Source organism: Macadamia integrifolia, unplaced genomic scaffold, assembly GCF_013358625.1.
Source record: "Macadamia integrifolia cultivar HAES 741 unplaced genomic scaffold, SCU_Mint_v3 scaffold1834, whole genome shotgun sequence".
Classification (NCBI taxonomy): Eukaryota; Viridiplantae; Streptophyta; class Magnoliopsida; order Proteales; family Proteaceae; genus Macadamia; species Macadamia integrifolia.
In genome coordinates, this window is record NW_024868374.1 from 33072 (window position 1) to 47114 (window position 14043).

General features: G+C 39.0%; 1 protein-coding gene across 1 annotated transcript; it reads left to right on the top strand.

Moving 5' to 3' along the window:
- The first annotated feature begins 11370 nt into the window (after positions 1-11370).
- LOC122064945 (BURP domain-containing protein 16-like) lies at positions 11371-13650 on the top strand. The gene is made up of 2 exons (XM_042628728.1): positions 11371-11580; positions 12685-13650. The coding sequence occupies exons 1-2, from the start codon at positions 11371-11373 to the stop codon at positions 13648-13650; spliced, it is 1176 nt and encodes a 391-aa protein (XP_042484662.1).
- Positions 13651-14043: the final 393 nt, after the last annotated feature.

Below are 14043 nucleotides of genomic sequence, written 5' to 3' on the forward strand. Positions count from 1 at the left end.
TGGAGTGATAGAAGCTCATCATCCCTGGTAGAAATGGCAACTTGATGGGTTTGATATGGAAATCACATATGATTATTGTGTAACCGTACCCCTACATTTACAAGTTCATTGGGGAGTCTTCACAGATTCAGACTGGCAGAGTGATACCTGAACCCGATTATACTGATTATAAATGGAGGATATCTCTCCCATTATTAGAGGCCTGAAAAAATACGGCCCCAAATATGTAAGGGCTTCCCACAAGGCCCAAATGTCTTCCATGCCACAGTTTTTATGGTGTGGCCTACTTAAGAAGGGCTTCCTCAGCATCCTTTCTTATTTTGTCATAGAAAGATGATATGACGATTCCAATTGTTGAATAGGCCGGAGGGCATGTGGAATATGCAATTAATTCATGGAATGAAGTGGTTCTACAATCAAGAGTTGTATCAAGGGCATCTAATACTAGAACAATGTTCACTGATGCTAGAACAATGTCCAAGGTGAGATTGTCTTTTACAAGATTGTGTGTGGAGGTGTTGGCTGGGCAGGAGTTGCCAGATCATGTATCTGTTATTAATGGAGAGGGGGTGGTGTTTAACCAGCAAATTATGTAGGAGTGGGTGCCACCTAGTTGTCCTTTTTGTAAAGTCTTTGGGCATTCGGCTGCTTTTTGCAAGGGAAATATGGTCGATGGTGGATTTTCCAGGAGGACTGAATGGAAGAAGAAATGTGGGAGAAGAGGGAGTCGTATTACTAAAGCTACTATGGTAGAAGGTGTGACAATTGCTTCAGATTCTGGGCAACGTTGTTCGGAGGAGAAGATGCCTAAGGTTATGGAGGCTAGGATGATTTCGAATGTGAACTTAAGTTCTAAATTGAATTCTAATTTGAATAAGGAGGGGGAAGGGGTTTGTTGCCATAATAATTTTGATGTTTTGGAGGAGCTTGAGGAGAATATTCCCAAGGAAATAGGTGAGATATCGGATATTGGAACGAAACATAAGGTGAGTGAATGTTTGGTGGAGGAGGGGTGGAGTTGCATTTGAATATACTTGCTGTTTTGGATGAGCCTAATCCAATTGGATTAGGTGTGGCGGTTAATGAGGAGGTAGACGTGTTGGACACGGCTGGGGTGGTTTCTACTTTGGTCGACTCTCATATGGGTGAACGGTTTGAGGCTGATCAATTGTCAACTGAAGTGCATGGAGTTGATTTAGGGATGACATGTCTGGTTGGAAAATCAAGAGATGAGTTGGATGGTGGTTTAAAGGATGGAGTTGATCGATTGTCAACTGAATTGCATGGAGTTGATTTAGGAATGACGCAAGAAGATATGTCTTGCTGTCCTATGATTGAGGAGGGTCTCGGTGTTCGTCTAAATGGGAATGTGGTTTATGAAAGTAGTTTGGTTATTGGTGAGGATGTTCTTGCTCAGGAGGACTCTGATAGTATGATTGGTATAGGAATTGTGGAAGAGAGACGGGTTGGAAAGTTGCCTTTGCATGTGATATCAGATTTTAAGCATGGTTGTTTGACCTCGATGGGGAGAGATGATTTCATCTATGTAAATGGCACTGTACTGACATCATTAGAGAGTAATGGGCTGGCTGCTGTTGTGAGAGATGGCGTAGAGGATGCTTTTATGGTGGATGGAAGCACGGAGGAGAATTTTGAGAAACAAAATTTGGCAACGATGGATTCTTCGGAGGAGTATTATGACTCACAAGGTATGGATTCTTTGCTGACCGACTCTAATGTTTCTGATGGTATGGTTTTGTCTTCTCTACTGGTTGAAAAGGAGGGCCTTAAAAAGAAGAGGGGGAAGGATTGGCCGAAAGCTAATCATGTGCCCTTGTTACCTCATTGAGTGGAAAAGATTGGTAAGTAGTTGCAGGTAGGGAATAGCAGTGATGGAAGGGGGAATAAGCGAGTGCGAAGGAGTGGTCTAAGAAATAGGGTGTTATGAATACATTATGTTGGAATGTTAGGGGTCTTAATGCCCCTGAAAAACAAAGGATGGTGAAAAATTTATTGGTTGAAACTAAGGCAGCGATGGGAATTTTGGTAGAAACCAAGGTCAAGGAGGAGAATGTTTCTCTATTTTTTCTGGTTTGAAGCATTGTTGGAGCTCATTACATAATGGCTCTAGGGGTGGCACTACTCGAATATGGGTAGGATGGAAGTCTACCATGTTTAGAGTGGAAGAATTGAAGAAGAGTAGTCAGTTGATTCATATGAGAGTGAGTATTTTAGGAATGGGGGTGGAGTACTTTTGTACTGCCATATATGCCTCAAATGTTATGGAGGAAATGAGAGAATTATGGAGTGACATTATATCTATTTCTAGGAGTATGACTAGAGAGTGGGTTATGTTTGGAGATTTTAATGTGGTCAGAGGACAGGATGAGAAGCTTGGAGGGGATGGGATTTGGTAGGGGGCTGTTGATGAATTTAATCAGTGACTCTTTGATGTGGATTTACTAGATTTAAAATGGAAGGGGGTGAAGTATACTTGGAGTAATAACTAGGGAGGAAGTGAGCGGATCTGTTGCAAGTTGGATAGGGTGCTTGTAAACAATGCTTGGGTTAAAGAATTTAGGTGTTCTGAGGCAAACTCCCTGTGTCCAGGGGTGTCTGATCACAGCCCGTTTTGTTTGAAAGTGCTGGAAGAAAGGAATTTTGGGCCAAAACCATTCAGGTTCCTTGATGCATGGATTGATAATGATGAGTATGGGGAAGTGGTGGAAAGGGGGTGGAATTTACCTATCAATAATATTTTGAATCCTCTTCTAAAGTTTGCAGCCCGGCTTAAAAATGTGAAGAATGAGTTGAAAAGATGGAACAAAACTCAGTTTGGGGATGTTTTCATGGGTGTCAAGAAAGCTTATTGGGAATTAAATCAGGTATAGTCACGGTTATCTCTAGCACAAGGTGATCCTGCTTTGGTAGTACTGGAAAAAGAAGCTCAGAAAAAGTTGTGGGAAAAGTTGAAAGTGGAGGAGAAGTCTAGAATCAAATGGTTGTAGTTAGGAGATGGGAATAATTCACATTTTCATAATGCCATGAAGTGTAGACAACATAGGAACAGTATCATGGAGATTAAAGGAAGAGATGGGTAGTGGTGGATGACCCTATGCTTATAAAGAAGGAGGTTGTGGAATTTTATATAGGGTTGTTTGGACATGGTTGGGTGGATAATGGGTTATGCCCGGATGGCATACCTTTACATGGGGTATTAACCTCGGATAAGCAGGATGGGTTGGAAAAAAGTGTGTCAAATGAGGAGATTAGGCAAGTGGTGTTTTCAATGAAGGATCACAAGGCCCTGGGACCAAATGGGTTTGTTGCTAGGTTTTTCAAGACATCTTGGGATTTGATTGGGGAAGACCTATCATTGGCAGTAAAATAGTTCTTCAGGAAATCCAAGATGCCTTATTCTTTAAATGTCACTTTCATTAGTCTCATTCCAAAGACTGAGGATGTGTCTACTTTTGTTGGATTTCGACCAATTGTCTTATGCAACCTGATCTATAAAATAATAACAAAGATTATCACCAACAGATTGCAAATGGTGATTGGTGGTGTAGTAAGTGAATGTCAGTCTGCATTCATTTAAGGAAGATCAATTGCAAATAATATTCTATTGTGTCATGACATTGTTAGAGGAATTGATCCTAGGAGAGCTACCCCCTCGGAGATTATGAAGATTGATCTCTATAAAGCCTATGATTCACTTAGCAGAAAGTATTTGTTTGAAGTTATGAAAAGGATGAGGTTCCCAAAGAAGTTTTTAGGGTGGATAAAAGCTTGTGTGGCATCTCCATCATTCTCTATTTTGGTGAATGGAAGTCCAGCAGGGTATTTTGAGGGAGGAAGAGGTATTAGACAAGGTGATCCACTATCTCCTTTTCTATTTACTATAGCTATGGAGGGTTTTTCAGGAATTATGAGAAAGTTGGAGGTAAAAGGAAGGATCTCTCTTATGCCAAGGTGTAGAGCTTCGCATTTGACTCACTTAATTTTTGCAGATGACCTCATGATTTTCATGAAAGGTGTTCATGAATCTGTTACAGCTACAATGGGGACTCTAAGTGAGTTTGCTACCTATTCTGGGTTGCATCTCAATAGAGCTAAGTCCTCTATTATTTTAGGGGACCTTACCCAAAGTAGCAAAATGCAACTTTTGGAATTGACGGGTTTTAGGGATACAAAGTTACTTTTTAGGTATCTTGGTGTCCCACTCATTGCTGAAAAATTATCTATGGTAGATTGTGCTCCCATTCTTGGTTTAATGCGGAAGAAGCTGGAGGGATGGAAGTCAAGGTTCCTGTCTTATGCTGGTCGTCTTCAATTGATATCCTCAGTATTGCAAGGATGCTATGTCTACTGGTCAGGCCTCTTTAGATTGCGGGGTAATGTGATATCTAAGATTGAATCTCTTTTTTCAAATTTCTTATGGTCAGGCCCTATGCTTGAAAGGAAGATACATTTCATATCTTGGGATGCGGTTTGTAAACCCAAGTCAGAGGGAGGACTTGGACTAAAGCGTATCAGAGATATGAATATTGCTGGGATTATGAAATTAATCTGGTGGATTGCATCTCATGAAAAGAGCATATGGATAGATTGGATATATATAAGAGATATTTAAAAAATGATTCTATTTGGACTGTTAAGCAAGTAACTGATGCTTCATGGGTGTGGAGAAAGATAATTAAGTATAGAGGCCAAGTGGAACCCTATGTCTTACACCTTATAGGTGATGGTAGAAATACTAGATTATGGCTGGATAATTGGCATCCATTGGGAGTTCTCCTTAATAAATTTGGGGATAGAATACGTCATGATGCTGCCTCAAATAGATTAGCAAAAGTTTGGGAGATTTTGAGGGATGGGAGATGGAATCCAGGACCAGCTATTACACTCCAACTTATGCAGACTTGGGGGGCCCTTCCTTCTTTAGAAAGGTTACACCATATGGATCATGACAAGGTGGTTTGGAAAGGGAACCCCAAGGGGAAGTTCACCACTAAGTCAGCATGGGAAATTAATAGAAGCGGGGGGAATAAGGTAAATTGGACTAACTCCATTTGGTTTAGTGGTAATATTCCAAGGCATTCTTTTACATCTTGGAGATGCCTTGTGGATGCTCTACCTACAAAAGAGAATCTGTTAAAAAGAAATGTTGGGGTGAATAGTAGCTGCATTTTCTGTTGGGCTGGTATTGAAAGTAGGGATCATCTTTTCTTTCAGTGCCAATTCACTTCCTCCATCTGGCGGAGCATTATGGCCTTATGCTCTCAAAATGGGATTCAATCTTTATCCATCGCCAGCATTGTTGTCTGGATGAAGCATGAGTTTTATGATGAAGATGACCTTAAGGTTGTTGGAAGGTTAGCAATATGTGCTACAATTCAGCATGTATGGCAGGAAAGGAATGCAAGAATATTTAAAAGAAAGGTAAGAACTAAGGACCAGATTGTATCTTGTATTATGGATGATGTGACAAATAGGTGTAAGGCTATTGGGTTCAAAGCTATTTGCAATAGTAGAAATCAGTTTTTGGTGAACAATTGGAGATTGGGTGTTACATGGACTAGTATATCCCCACGAACTTGTCAATGGGTACCTCCATCAGATAAAATGTGGGCACTCCATTGTGATGGTTCTCTAACACATGATAGGGCAGGTTATGGTGGAATTATAAGGGACAGTAGAGGACAACCGATTTTGGCTTTTGCAGGAAAGGGGGTAGTAAGGTCAGTTTTATATATGGAGCTCATGGCAATGCTAAAGGGGGTTGATTTATGTAAAAAATTGAATCTTTTACGCATATCAGTTAGATCGGACTCAAAGGTAGCTGTGGATATCATAAATGGTCAGGTTGAAGGACCATGGGAAATCCAAACTCTTAAAAGCAAGATTCTACATTTGCTAAAGGAATTTGGAAGGAAAGAGATCATACATGTGTGGAGGGAGAGCAATAGTCCAGCTGACTTTATGGCTACATATGATACAGGAGATGGTGAAGCTAATATTCGCCCTGAAGATTTTCCTCAAGACTTGCAAAGTCTTGTGGACTTGGATGCCAGCCGCACTGTTTATTTTAGGAAGTAATGTAATGAAGAGATGATTGTATAATCTTTTACATGGCAGTATGCAGGGCCTGTCCTGCTTGTTAAGGGATTTATCTACCCCTCTTTAGGTCTGTCTAAAGGGGGTGGGTAAGGTTGCCTCTTTTTGTAATTCTTTCTCTAATTCAATACATAAAGTTACTTATCAAAAAAAAAAAATACATCGGGGGAGAGCACTACTATGTCTTGCAGTACAAGGAAGGAGAGTGATATTTAGGTAAAGTACAGGGTAGGGAGTGTAATTTTCCTTAATTAATTAACACTTCAAGATATCAACTTTTTTGATTGATGTGTTTTTGTTTTTTAAAATTTCTCAGAACACAATTTCAGTAAGTTAGGACTAATAGAGGTATTAAGTGAGTTATAATCTTGTGAAAGGGCAAGGTTTGGATCCCTTTAACTAAATAAGATTTTCTTGAGTTGTTGTTTCTTGTTTTAATTTGAAAATACATTTTTGAGCGGAAAATGCTTCTTGAGTTCACAACATTTTGATTATGTTCATATCACACACGTGTTTTAGTAGGTGTAATTGTAAGTGAATTTTAGTTGTCAACTATATATATCTTCGTAATCAACTTTTTTGGACATGTAAATGCCTTTTATTGGGTGCATAAGGGCACCTGTTGTTGGCGTAAAATGCATTTTTTTATGGGTAGAGTTGAGATGCCTTCGGATGGGGCACCACCATTACCTGACTTTACCTAACTTGTATAATGACGACCATCTACAAAAATATTTATTGAGAAGGTCTTACAAAAGAACTTCAATATGTTGCCACCCAATTGCCCTTGATTAACAATATTTTCCATCGCTAAGATTTCTACCATGTGGCAAATCAGGTGAAACTCAAATTTGTGGGCAAGTGAGGTGAATGTCTCATCCTAAAACGTCGAGGTTAGGGCCTAAATGTGCATTAGTAAGTAAATTTTTTGTGGAAAAAGTGAAAACAAATAAATAGCTATAAATAGAAGGGGAATTTTAAAAAAATTATGTGTGATTCAGTTTGACTATGAAATTTGATGAGTTTTGACAAACAATACTCCATTATCCCATAATTGGAACTATCACATCATAGTTCCATATGGCTGGTGCAAGTCTCAAGGCTGCTAAAACCAACAGACTGGGGAGTAATCCACACAAGGTCAAAAAACACAAATGCATTCTGATGTGCAGAATTTTCAGTTCTGCGCGACCTAAGTAAATTGAGGATATCTTGCTCAATATAGGTCGGAATTATCTAGTTCTAAATCCTAATGAACATGGACTCACAATCCTAAAATTTAGATGACAAAAGATTTCTCAGAAATTGTTGTAGGGTACTCGAAATGGCTCATTAAGTTAGGGTAAGCACAATTCTTAAAATGAAATGAAATGGATGAAAATAGGATTGCAAAGAGCTGAAACTCAACTTTTTAGAATGTGTTTGCAGTAGTAAAAGTCTTGCAATTCTTCTAGGATGCAAGAAGGATAGGGAAAGCTCCCACTCTTCAAGGATGGAATGATTCTATTCAAGGTTTCAAAGATGAACTTCTTTTTTTTTAGAAGATAAACTCTTCAAAAGAGGAAGAACAACCCTTACCTGAGGAGGGTGATGTACCAGAGATCTCACTTCATGCCATCTCTGGTTGCAAGGCACCTGAAACGATGAGAGTTACAGGGAGCCTGAATCATGTTGCTGCTACTATCCTCATAGACTTGGGAAGCACTTATAATTTTATGAGTGAGAAGATTGCCAGGAAGATAGGGGTTGAAGCTAATAAGCAACCATTCCACGTTATGGTTGCTTCAGGAGAGAAAATGGCGAGCCCAGGAGTCTGTATAGGAGTAAAACTCATACTGCAAGGAGTCCCAATTTTGGTTGATTCCTTCCTTCTACCCTTGGAAGGATATGACGTGGTATTGGGAGCACATTGGTTGCACACGCTAGGCCCTATTCTATGGAATTTTTCAAATCTTTCTATGAAATTTTATATTGACAATAAAGAGATTGTACTAAAGGGAATTTCGGCCAAGGTGGACAAGGCTATTGATGATCCCAATCGAGCGGCTAGGAAGAGTAAACAGGGTCTCCTATTACACTTCTACTCGCTTACACCTTCCACATCATCAGTGAAGGAGGGTCCCACATCTCACGAATTGCAGCGTTGTTTCACCAATTTGGGGATGTATTTGAAGAGCCAACAGGGTTGCCACCACCTAGACTGTAGGATCACTGAATTCCTTTAAAGACAGAGAGTCAACCCGTCTTTCTCAAGGCATATCGGTATCCTCATTTTCAGAAAAAAGAAATAGAAAGATTGGTGGACAAGATGTTCAAAACAGGAATCATACGGCTAAGTAATAGCCCTTATTCTTCACCCGTCATCTTGGACAAAAAACATGATGGATCGTGGCGCATGTGTGTGGACTATAGAGCACTAAATAAATTGACGGTTAAGGATCGATTTCCTATACCATTAATTGATGAATTACTTGATGAACTCCATGGATCCCAATTCTTCACCAAATTAGATCTACGATCAGGATACCATCAAGTACGGGTCGTTGAAGAAGATATGGAGAAGACGGCTTTCCGCACCCACCATGGGCACTATGAGTTTTTAGCGATGCCATTCGGCCTCACTAATGCTCCCTCTACCTTCCAATCTTTGATGAACATGGTATTCCAAAAATATCTACGTAAGTTCATTCTAGTCTTTTTTTATGATATTCTTATTTATAGTAAGACTTGGGAAGACCATTTAATGCATATAGAACTTACATACAACCACTTCCTATACCTAAAAGAATATGGGAAGATATCTCGATGGATTTCATTGAAGGATTGCCTAATTCTAAGGGGCAATCAGCTATTTTGGTGGTGGTGGATCGACTATCCAAGTATGCACACTTCCTTCCTTATCTCATCCGTTCACTACTGTTGGAATTGCATGGCTGTTTTTTGAACAGGTATCTAAACTTCATGGGATGCCATGTACTATTGTATGTGATTGTGACCCCACATTTACGAGAAAATTCTGGGAGGAATTATTCCATGTCAACGGTACCAGTTTTAATATGAGTTCAGCTTACCATCCACAAACAGATGATTTGACTGAAGTGGTGAATCGTACCCTTGAGATGTACCTGCGTTGTTTATCCAGTGAAAACCCTAAAGAGTGGAGTGACTGGATTCCCTGGGCAGAATACTGCTACAATACCAGTTGGCATTCTTCCATCCAGACAACTCCATTCGAGATTGTTGTTTGAGATTTAAAATGTAACCGCAAGCGTACGGATCAGTGTAGCTACGGGTCGAACACAGGGAGAGCAGCCACTTTATTTTTTATTTCTTTTAATAATGCGAAAGTGAACCGATTAATGGTTGTGATCTAATTCTAATTACCGTCTTAAACATATGTATCTAAAATAACGTCCTAACCATTCGTCATCTAAGAATTTAAAGACGCAAGCCACGCAATTAAAATTAAATAAATAAATAACTGAAAATAAACAACCCACGCAATTAAAAAAAAAATAATAATAATAAATAAAGGAAAAAAAATGCTGAAATAAAAATAAAGTAAAAGAAAGGGGATAAAGCTAGAGAGAGACTCACAAGTAGGTTTCTCTACTTAGCCCGAGGGATGCATCATAATATGAGCTTCCCTACTTGACCAGAGAGTCACTCTTACAAGGGTTACTCTACTTAGCTTTAGGGAAAGGGAGACAATTAAAATAAAAGCAATAAATTGATGGTTCTATGGCTAGGAGGGGCAAAGCCAACACATACACTAGCCATGAACCTTGGGGGAAAGGGATAGCAATAATGTAACGACTGAAATTAAAATCCTAAATTAAGAAAGAAAGGGTAGTCAGAAGAGGGAATGAGAGTGGGGAGAGAAGACTACTGAAGGAGCCTACTTACTTGAACTTCAACCCTTAAACTGAAAACTTGATCAATTTGAGATACTACCAGTACTAAAAACCATATTTGAAATAAACCAAATCTGAAATTTTTAGTACTAGAGAAAACAAATCTTGAAAAAAAAAAATTGCTCCATGGCTCGTGATCTTGTCACCTAGATCTAAGCCTAGAACTATAACTTAAAAAATTACAACTCAATTGCATAAATCATAAACATAAAAGGGCTGAATAAAAATAAAAGAGTGCTTGCATTAATTGAAATAAAAAAAAAGATAAAAGTGATTAAAGAAAAGATAAAGAAGAACTAAAACTAAAGAGAGAGCAATAGAAAGAGAGAGCAACTAAAAAAAAATTAGAAAAAGAATGAATTGTCTCTCCTCCTCTTACATGAGTTGTATTTAGGGAATTGGGAGGTAGGGTAACAAATTTCTTTTTCCTAAAAAGGAGAAACCCACAATTGATTATGAGATCTTTTGAGTCCAAAAGTGCCAAGATGGAGGAGAGAGAAGAGAGAAATAAACTTGGAGAAATTTCCTATAATTTGTTTGCTTATTTTCTTTCCTTTTTTTTTCCTAATTTATTTCTCTTCTTTTTCTCCCTCCAAGGGACGGTTTTCTTCTTTCTTTGTGTGATTTGGACAATATTTTGGTGGGTGATGATATGGAGGAGAGAGAAGATTTGGGCAATCTTTATTTCTCCCCTTTTTTTCTCTTTCCTTTTTTTTTCTTCTCTTCTGGTGCAGGAACCCTTCCACGATTTTCTTTGCTTCTAATTTGATGTGGAAATCCCCTCCATGCCCTTAGTGCTTTAAGTGAATGAAAAGCAGGAAATCTTCAACAAAATTCTCTAAAAAAAACAACCATGAGATTTGAACTTGAGACCTCTTGGTGAGCAAGGGAATTTTGCACACCATAGCTCACCAACTACACTAGATAGTTGTTGTTACCAAAAACAAATCTTCAATCACTTAAGGATGTGGTCCATTGATCCTTGTTGGCATTTGGAATATTCCTTGTACCTCTGGGACAATTGCAAATGGGCTGGTTCTGCATCTTGGTTCAGTTCTGATCCATTATTCTTTTTCTGGCCTAAAAAGAATAATCATTTGTACAGGTGACCAAACGAATGTGTACTTCTAATTGAACACGTCCATCTTGCTCAGAATTTCGTCTTCTTCGCAACCATGAAAAGAAATAGGACCTCTTTACATGTAAAATTAAAGATATAGCGCCCGATAGTCCTTAAGGCCTTGAAAATATAAAACCTGCAAAAAGAGAGTAAAACCCAAGGTAGCTCCATTCTAAATATGTAAAATGCATGTTTTACTATCCTAGATTTCACACATAAATGTGCTCATCAATTGTCTATGGGAGGCCACCACCCACCCTACTTACTTGTCTCCCAGGTACTGCCAAGGTGGAAGTTGTTGACCAGCAACTAATGGCTAGGGACCAAAAGCTTAAGGCCTTGAAGGTTATATTTTTAGAAACACAGAACTGGATGAAGCAGGTTTATGACAAGAAGCTTAAGGAGCGGGAATTTGATGTTGGTGATTGGGTGTACCTCAAGTTACAGCCTTATCGTCAACACTTTGAACATCTAAGGAAGTACTAGAAATTAGCACCTAGATATTATGGTCCATTCCAAGTCATTTATCGGATAGGGAAGGTCGCCTACAAATTGAAGCTTCCGGATGACTCACGCATCCATCCAGTCTTTCACTTCTCCTTTGGACAACATATTTTAGTTCAAGGGAATCTACCAAAAATTGTGGGAACAGAAGGGAATATCCTTGTTGAACCATAGGCAATCTTGGATACCAAAGTTCACAAAGGGATCACACAGGTGTTAGTTCAATGGCAAGGACTCTCTCCAGCGGACGCCACTTGGGAAAATCATGAGGACCTACTCCAACAATTTCCTTCTTTTTCGTCTTGAGGACAAGCCGAATTTCAGCAGGGAGGATTTGTTATGTGTCCATCATGTCCATGTAAGCAGTGGTAGTGGAGGTAGTTAGGGTTGGTTATGAAATTGTTGTTATCGCATGTGAGAAGGGTTAGTAGAAGTAGTTAGTAAGTTAGTAGTAAGTTATTATCATATATGAGTGGGACGGTTAGTGCATGGAAGTTATTATTTCACGTGTGCAAGGAGTGGGGGAACGTGGGTCTTCATAGTGGATAACCACATTCTCTGTAACTCTTAAGTACGATTATGAAGGGAATGAAGGGCATCTTTGAAACCCTAAAATTTTCTCTACGGAGACTGAGGATTGGCTACCTCCTAATCAAGACAACCAATTTCAACCCATTTCTCATCTTACATTGCTCTCCCAAAATAGGTAAACTGGGGCACGTACCAGAATACCTCCCCCTTTTTTATTTGTGGTACTACAAAAAATTTCCTCCAGCATAAATTCAATCATCCCCACTCTATTCAACCAAACCAGCTCATTCCTACAAAGGCAAAGACCCAACTCTCTCCATCCTCTGTTTACAGTTTATCCATGATGCATTCCATTCTGTTCTAGGATTTATGATAGTAACACACTTTAGTGTAAGAAAAATGATGTTTTTCCATTATCCATTCAATCCAACTTTGTTTTTGTTTGCTCTTGTTTTATCTTTTTCATTTGATTGTTAATTTTTACTCATAAAATTGTAGGGTTCTCAATCTGAAAATGCTTTCATACAATACTGGGAAGAGCATATTGGTCTTCCACACCTTCCACACTGGTTAGTTGCAAAGGCTTCTTTATTAAGCCCCCATCATGTGGCAGTGTTTATGAAACTTGTGGAGAAAAATGAGTTGGCTTCCAACCTGCGTTCGTTTTGTAAGCAAGCTAATATTGATTGTTCTACAAATGCACTGGTGAAGAAGACAACGGGCTGCACATCCCTCCCACCAGTAGCCTTATGGAATGAAGCCAAAGTGAAATATGATTTTCCGAATGAAACACCCCAGTCAATTGCCAGCCAAGGGGGATTGCCATATTTCCGGAAGTCGATGGTCAAAGAGGGAAGTGTCATGCCTATCCCTGATCTAAGGGATCCAATGTCATATAAATCATTCTTGCTGCGATCTATAGCATCAAAAATGCCATTTTCTGTTGCCCATATTGAGGAATGGAAGAAGCTTTTTGGTGTGGAAGATGAATCAAACATGGATGAATATATACAAGACACCCTTGAAATATGTGAGAAGAGCCCCATTCAAGGTGAGAAGAGAACTTGTGCAACTTCCGCCGAGGATCTTATTGATTTTGTCGTCAAAGAATTAGGGCACTATGCTCATTTATGGAGTACTGAAAGTGTGGAAGGATCTTATGAGAATGTCACAATTGGAGTTGTGAAACTCATATATGGAAATCTTTCTGAATCACCAGCCTTATGTCATAGCCAGTCATTCATATTTCAAGTCTATTATTGCCATGTCATACAGAAAGTAAGAGTATATGCAGTTGATATACATGCTCGGAAGACAGTGAATCGTGCGATCATGGCATGTCACTATGACACATCAACTTGGAATCCAAATCATCTTGCTTTTAAGTTACTGGGTCTTGGCTCAGGCCAAATTGAAATCTGTCATTGGATAAATGAGAATGGAATAGTCTGGACAAAGACTTAAGGTTCAGCAGCAATTGAAGATTTGATTATCTTCTAGTTCTCTTGTTTATGTTACTATCCATATCACTTTAGGCTATTTGAAGGATAAATAATGACTTATTTTGGCTTGCTTATTATTCCTTTTGAGTTTCAATATTGACAATAACCTGAAATCAAAAGAAAACTAAGTCCAATGTGCCCTGTTTCACCATACCAATACATGACCAATTCTACAGTATAAAGGAAGCCTGAAATTTGCGGATCAAAATTATACACCAAGACAGGGTATCCTTTACATAGAGACCACTAAACTCAGTTGCATGACCAGAATTCCAGAAAGATCTGAAGGTTTGGTCTAGGATCAACAAGGGATGTGACTGGGAAAGTATGGTTAGAACACCTCGACGAAGAGGCA

Excerpts from the sequence above, each read along its gene's own strand:
- LOC122064945 (XM_042628728.1), top strand. The coding sequence starts at position 11,371 with ATGTGCTCATCAATTGTCTATGGGAGGCCACCACCCACCCTACTTACT. Across the intron at positions 11,581-12,684 it reads AATTTGATGTTGGTGATTGG|GGTTCTCAATCTGAAAATGC; the intron begins GTGTACCTCAAG and ends ATAAAATTGTAG.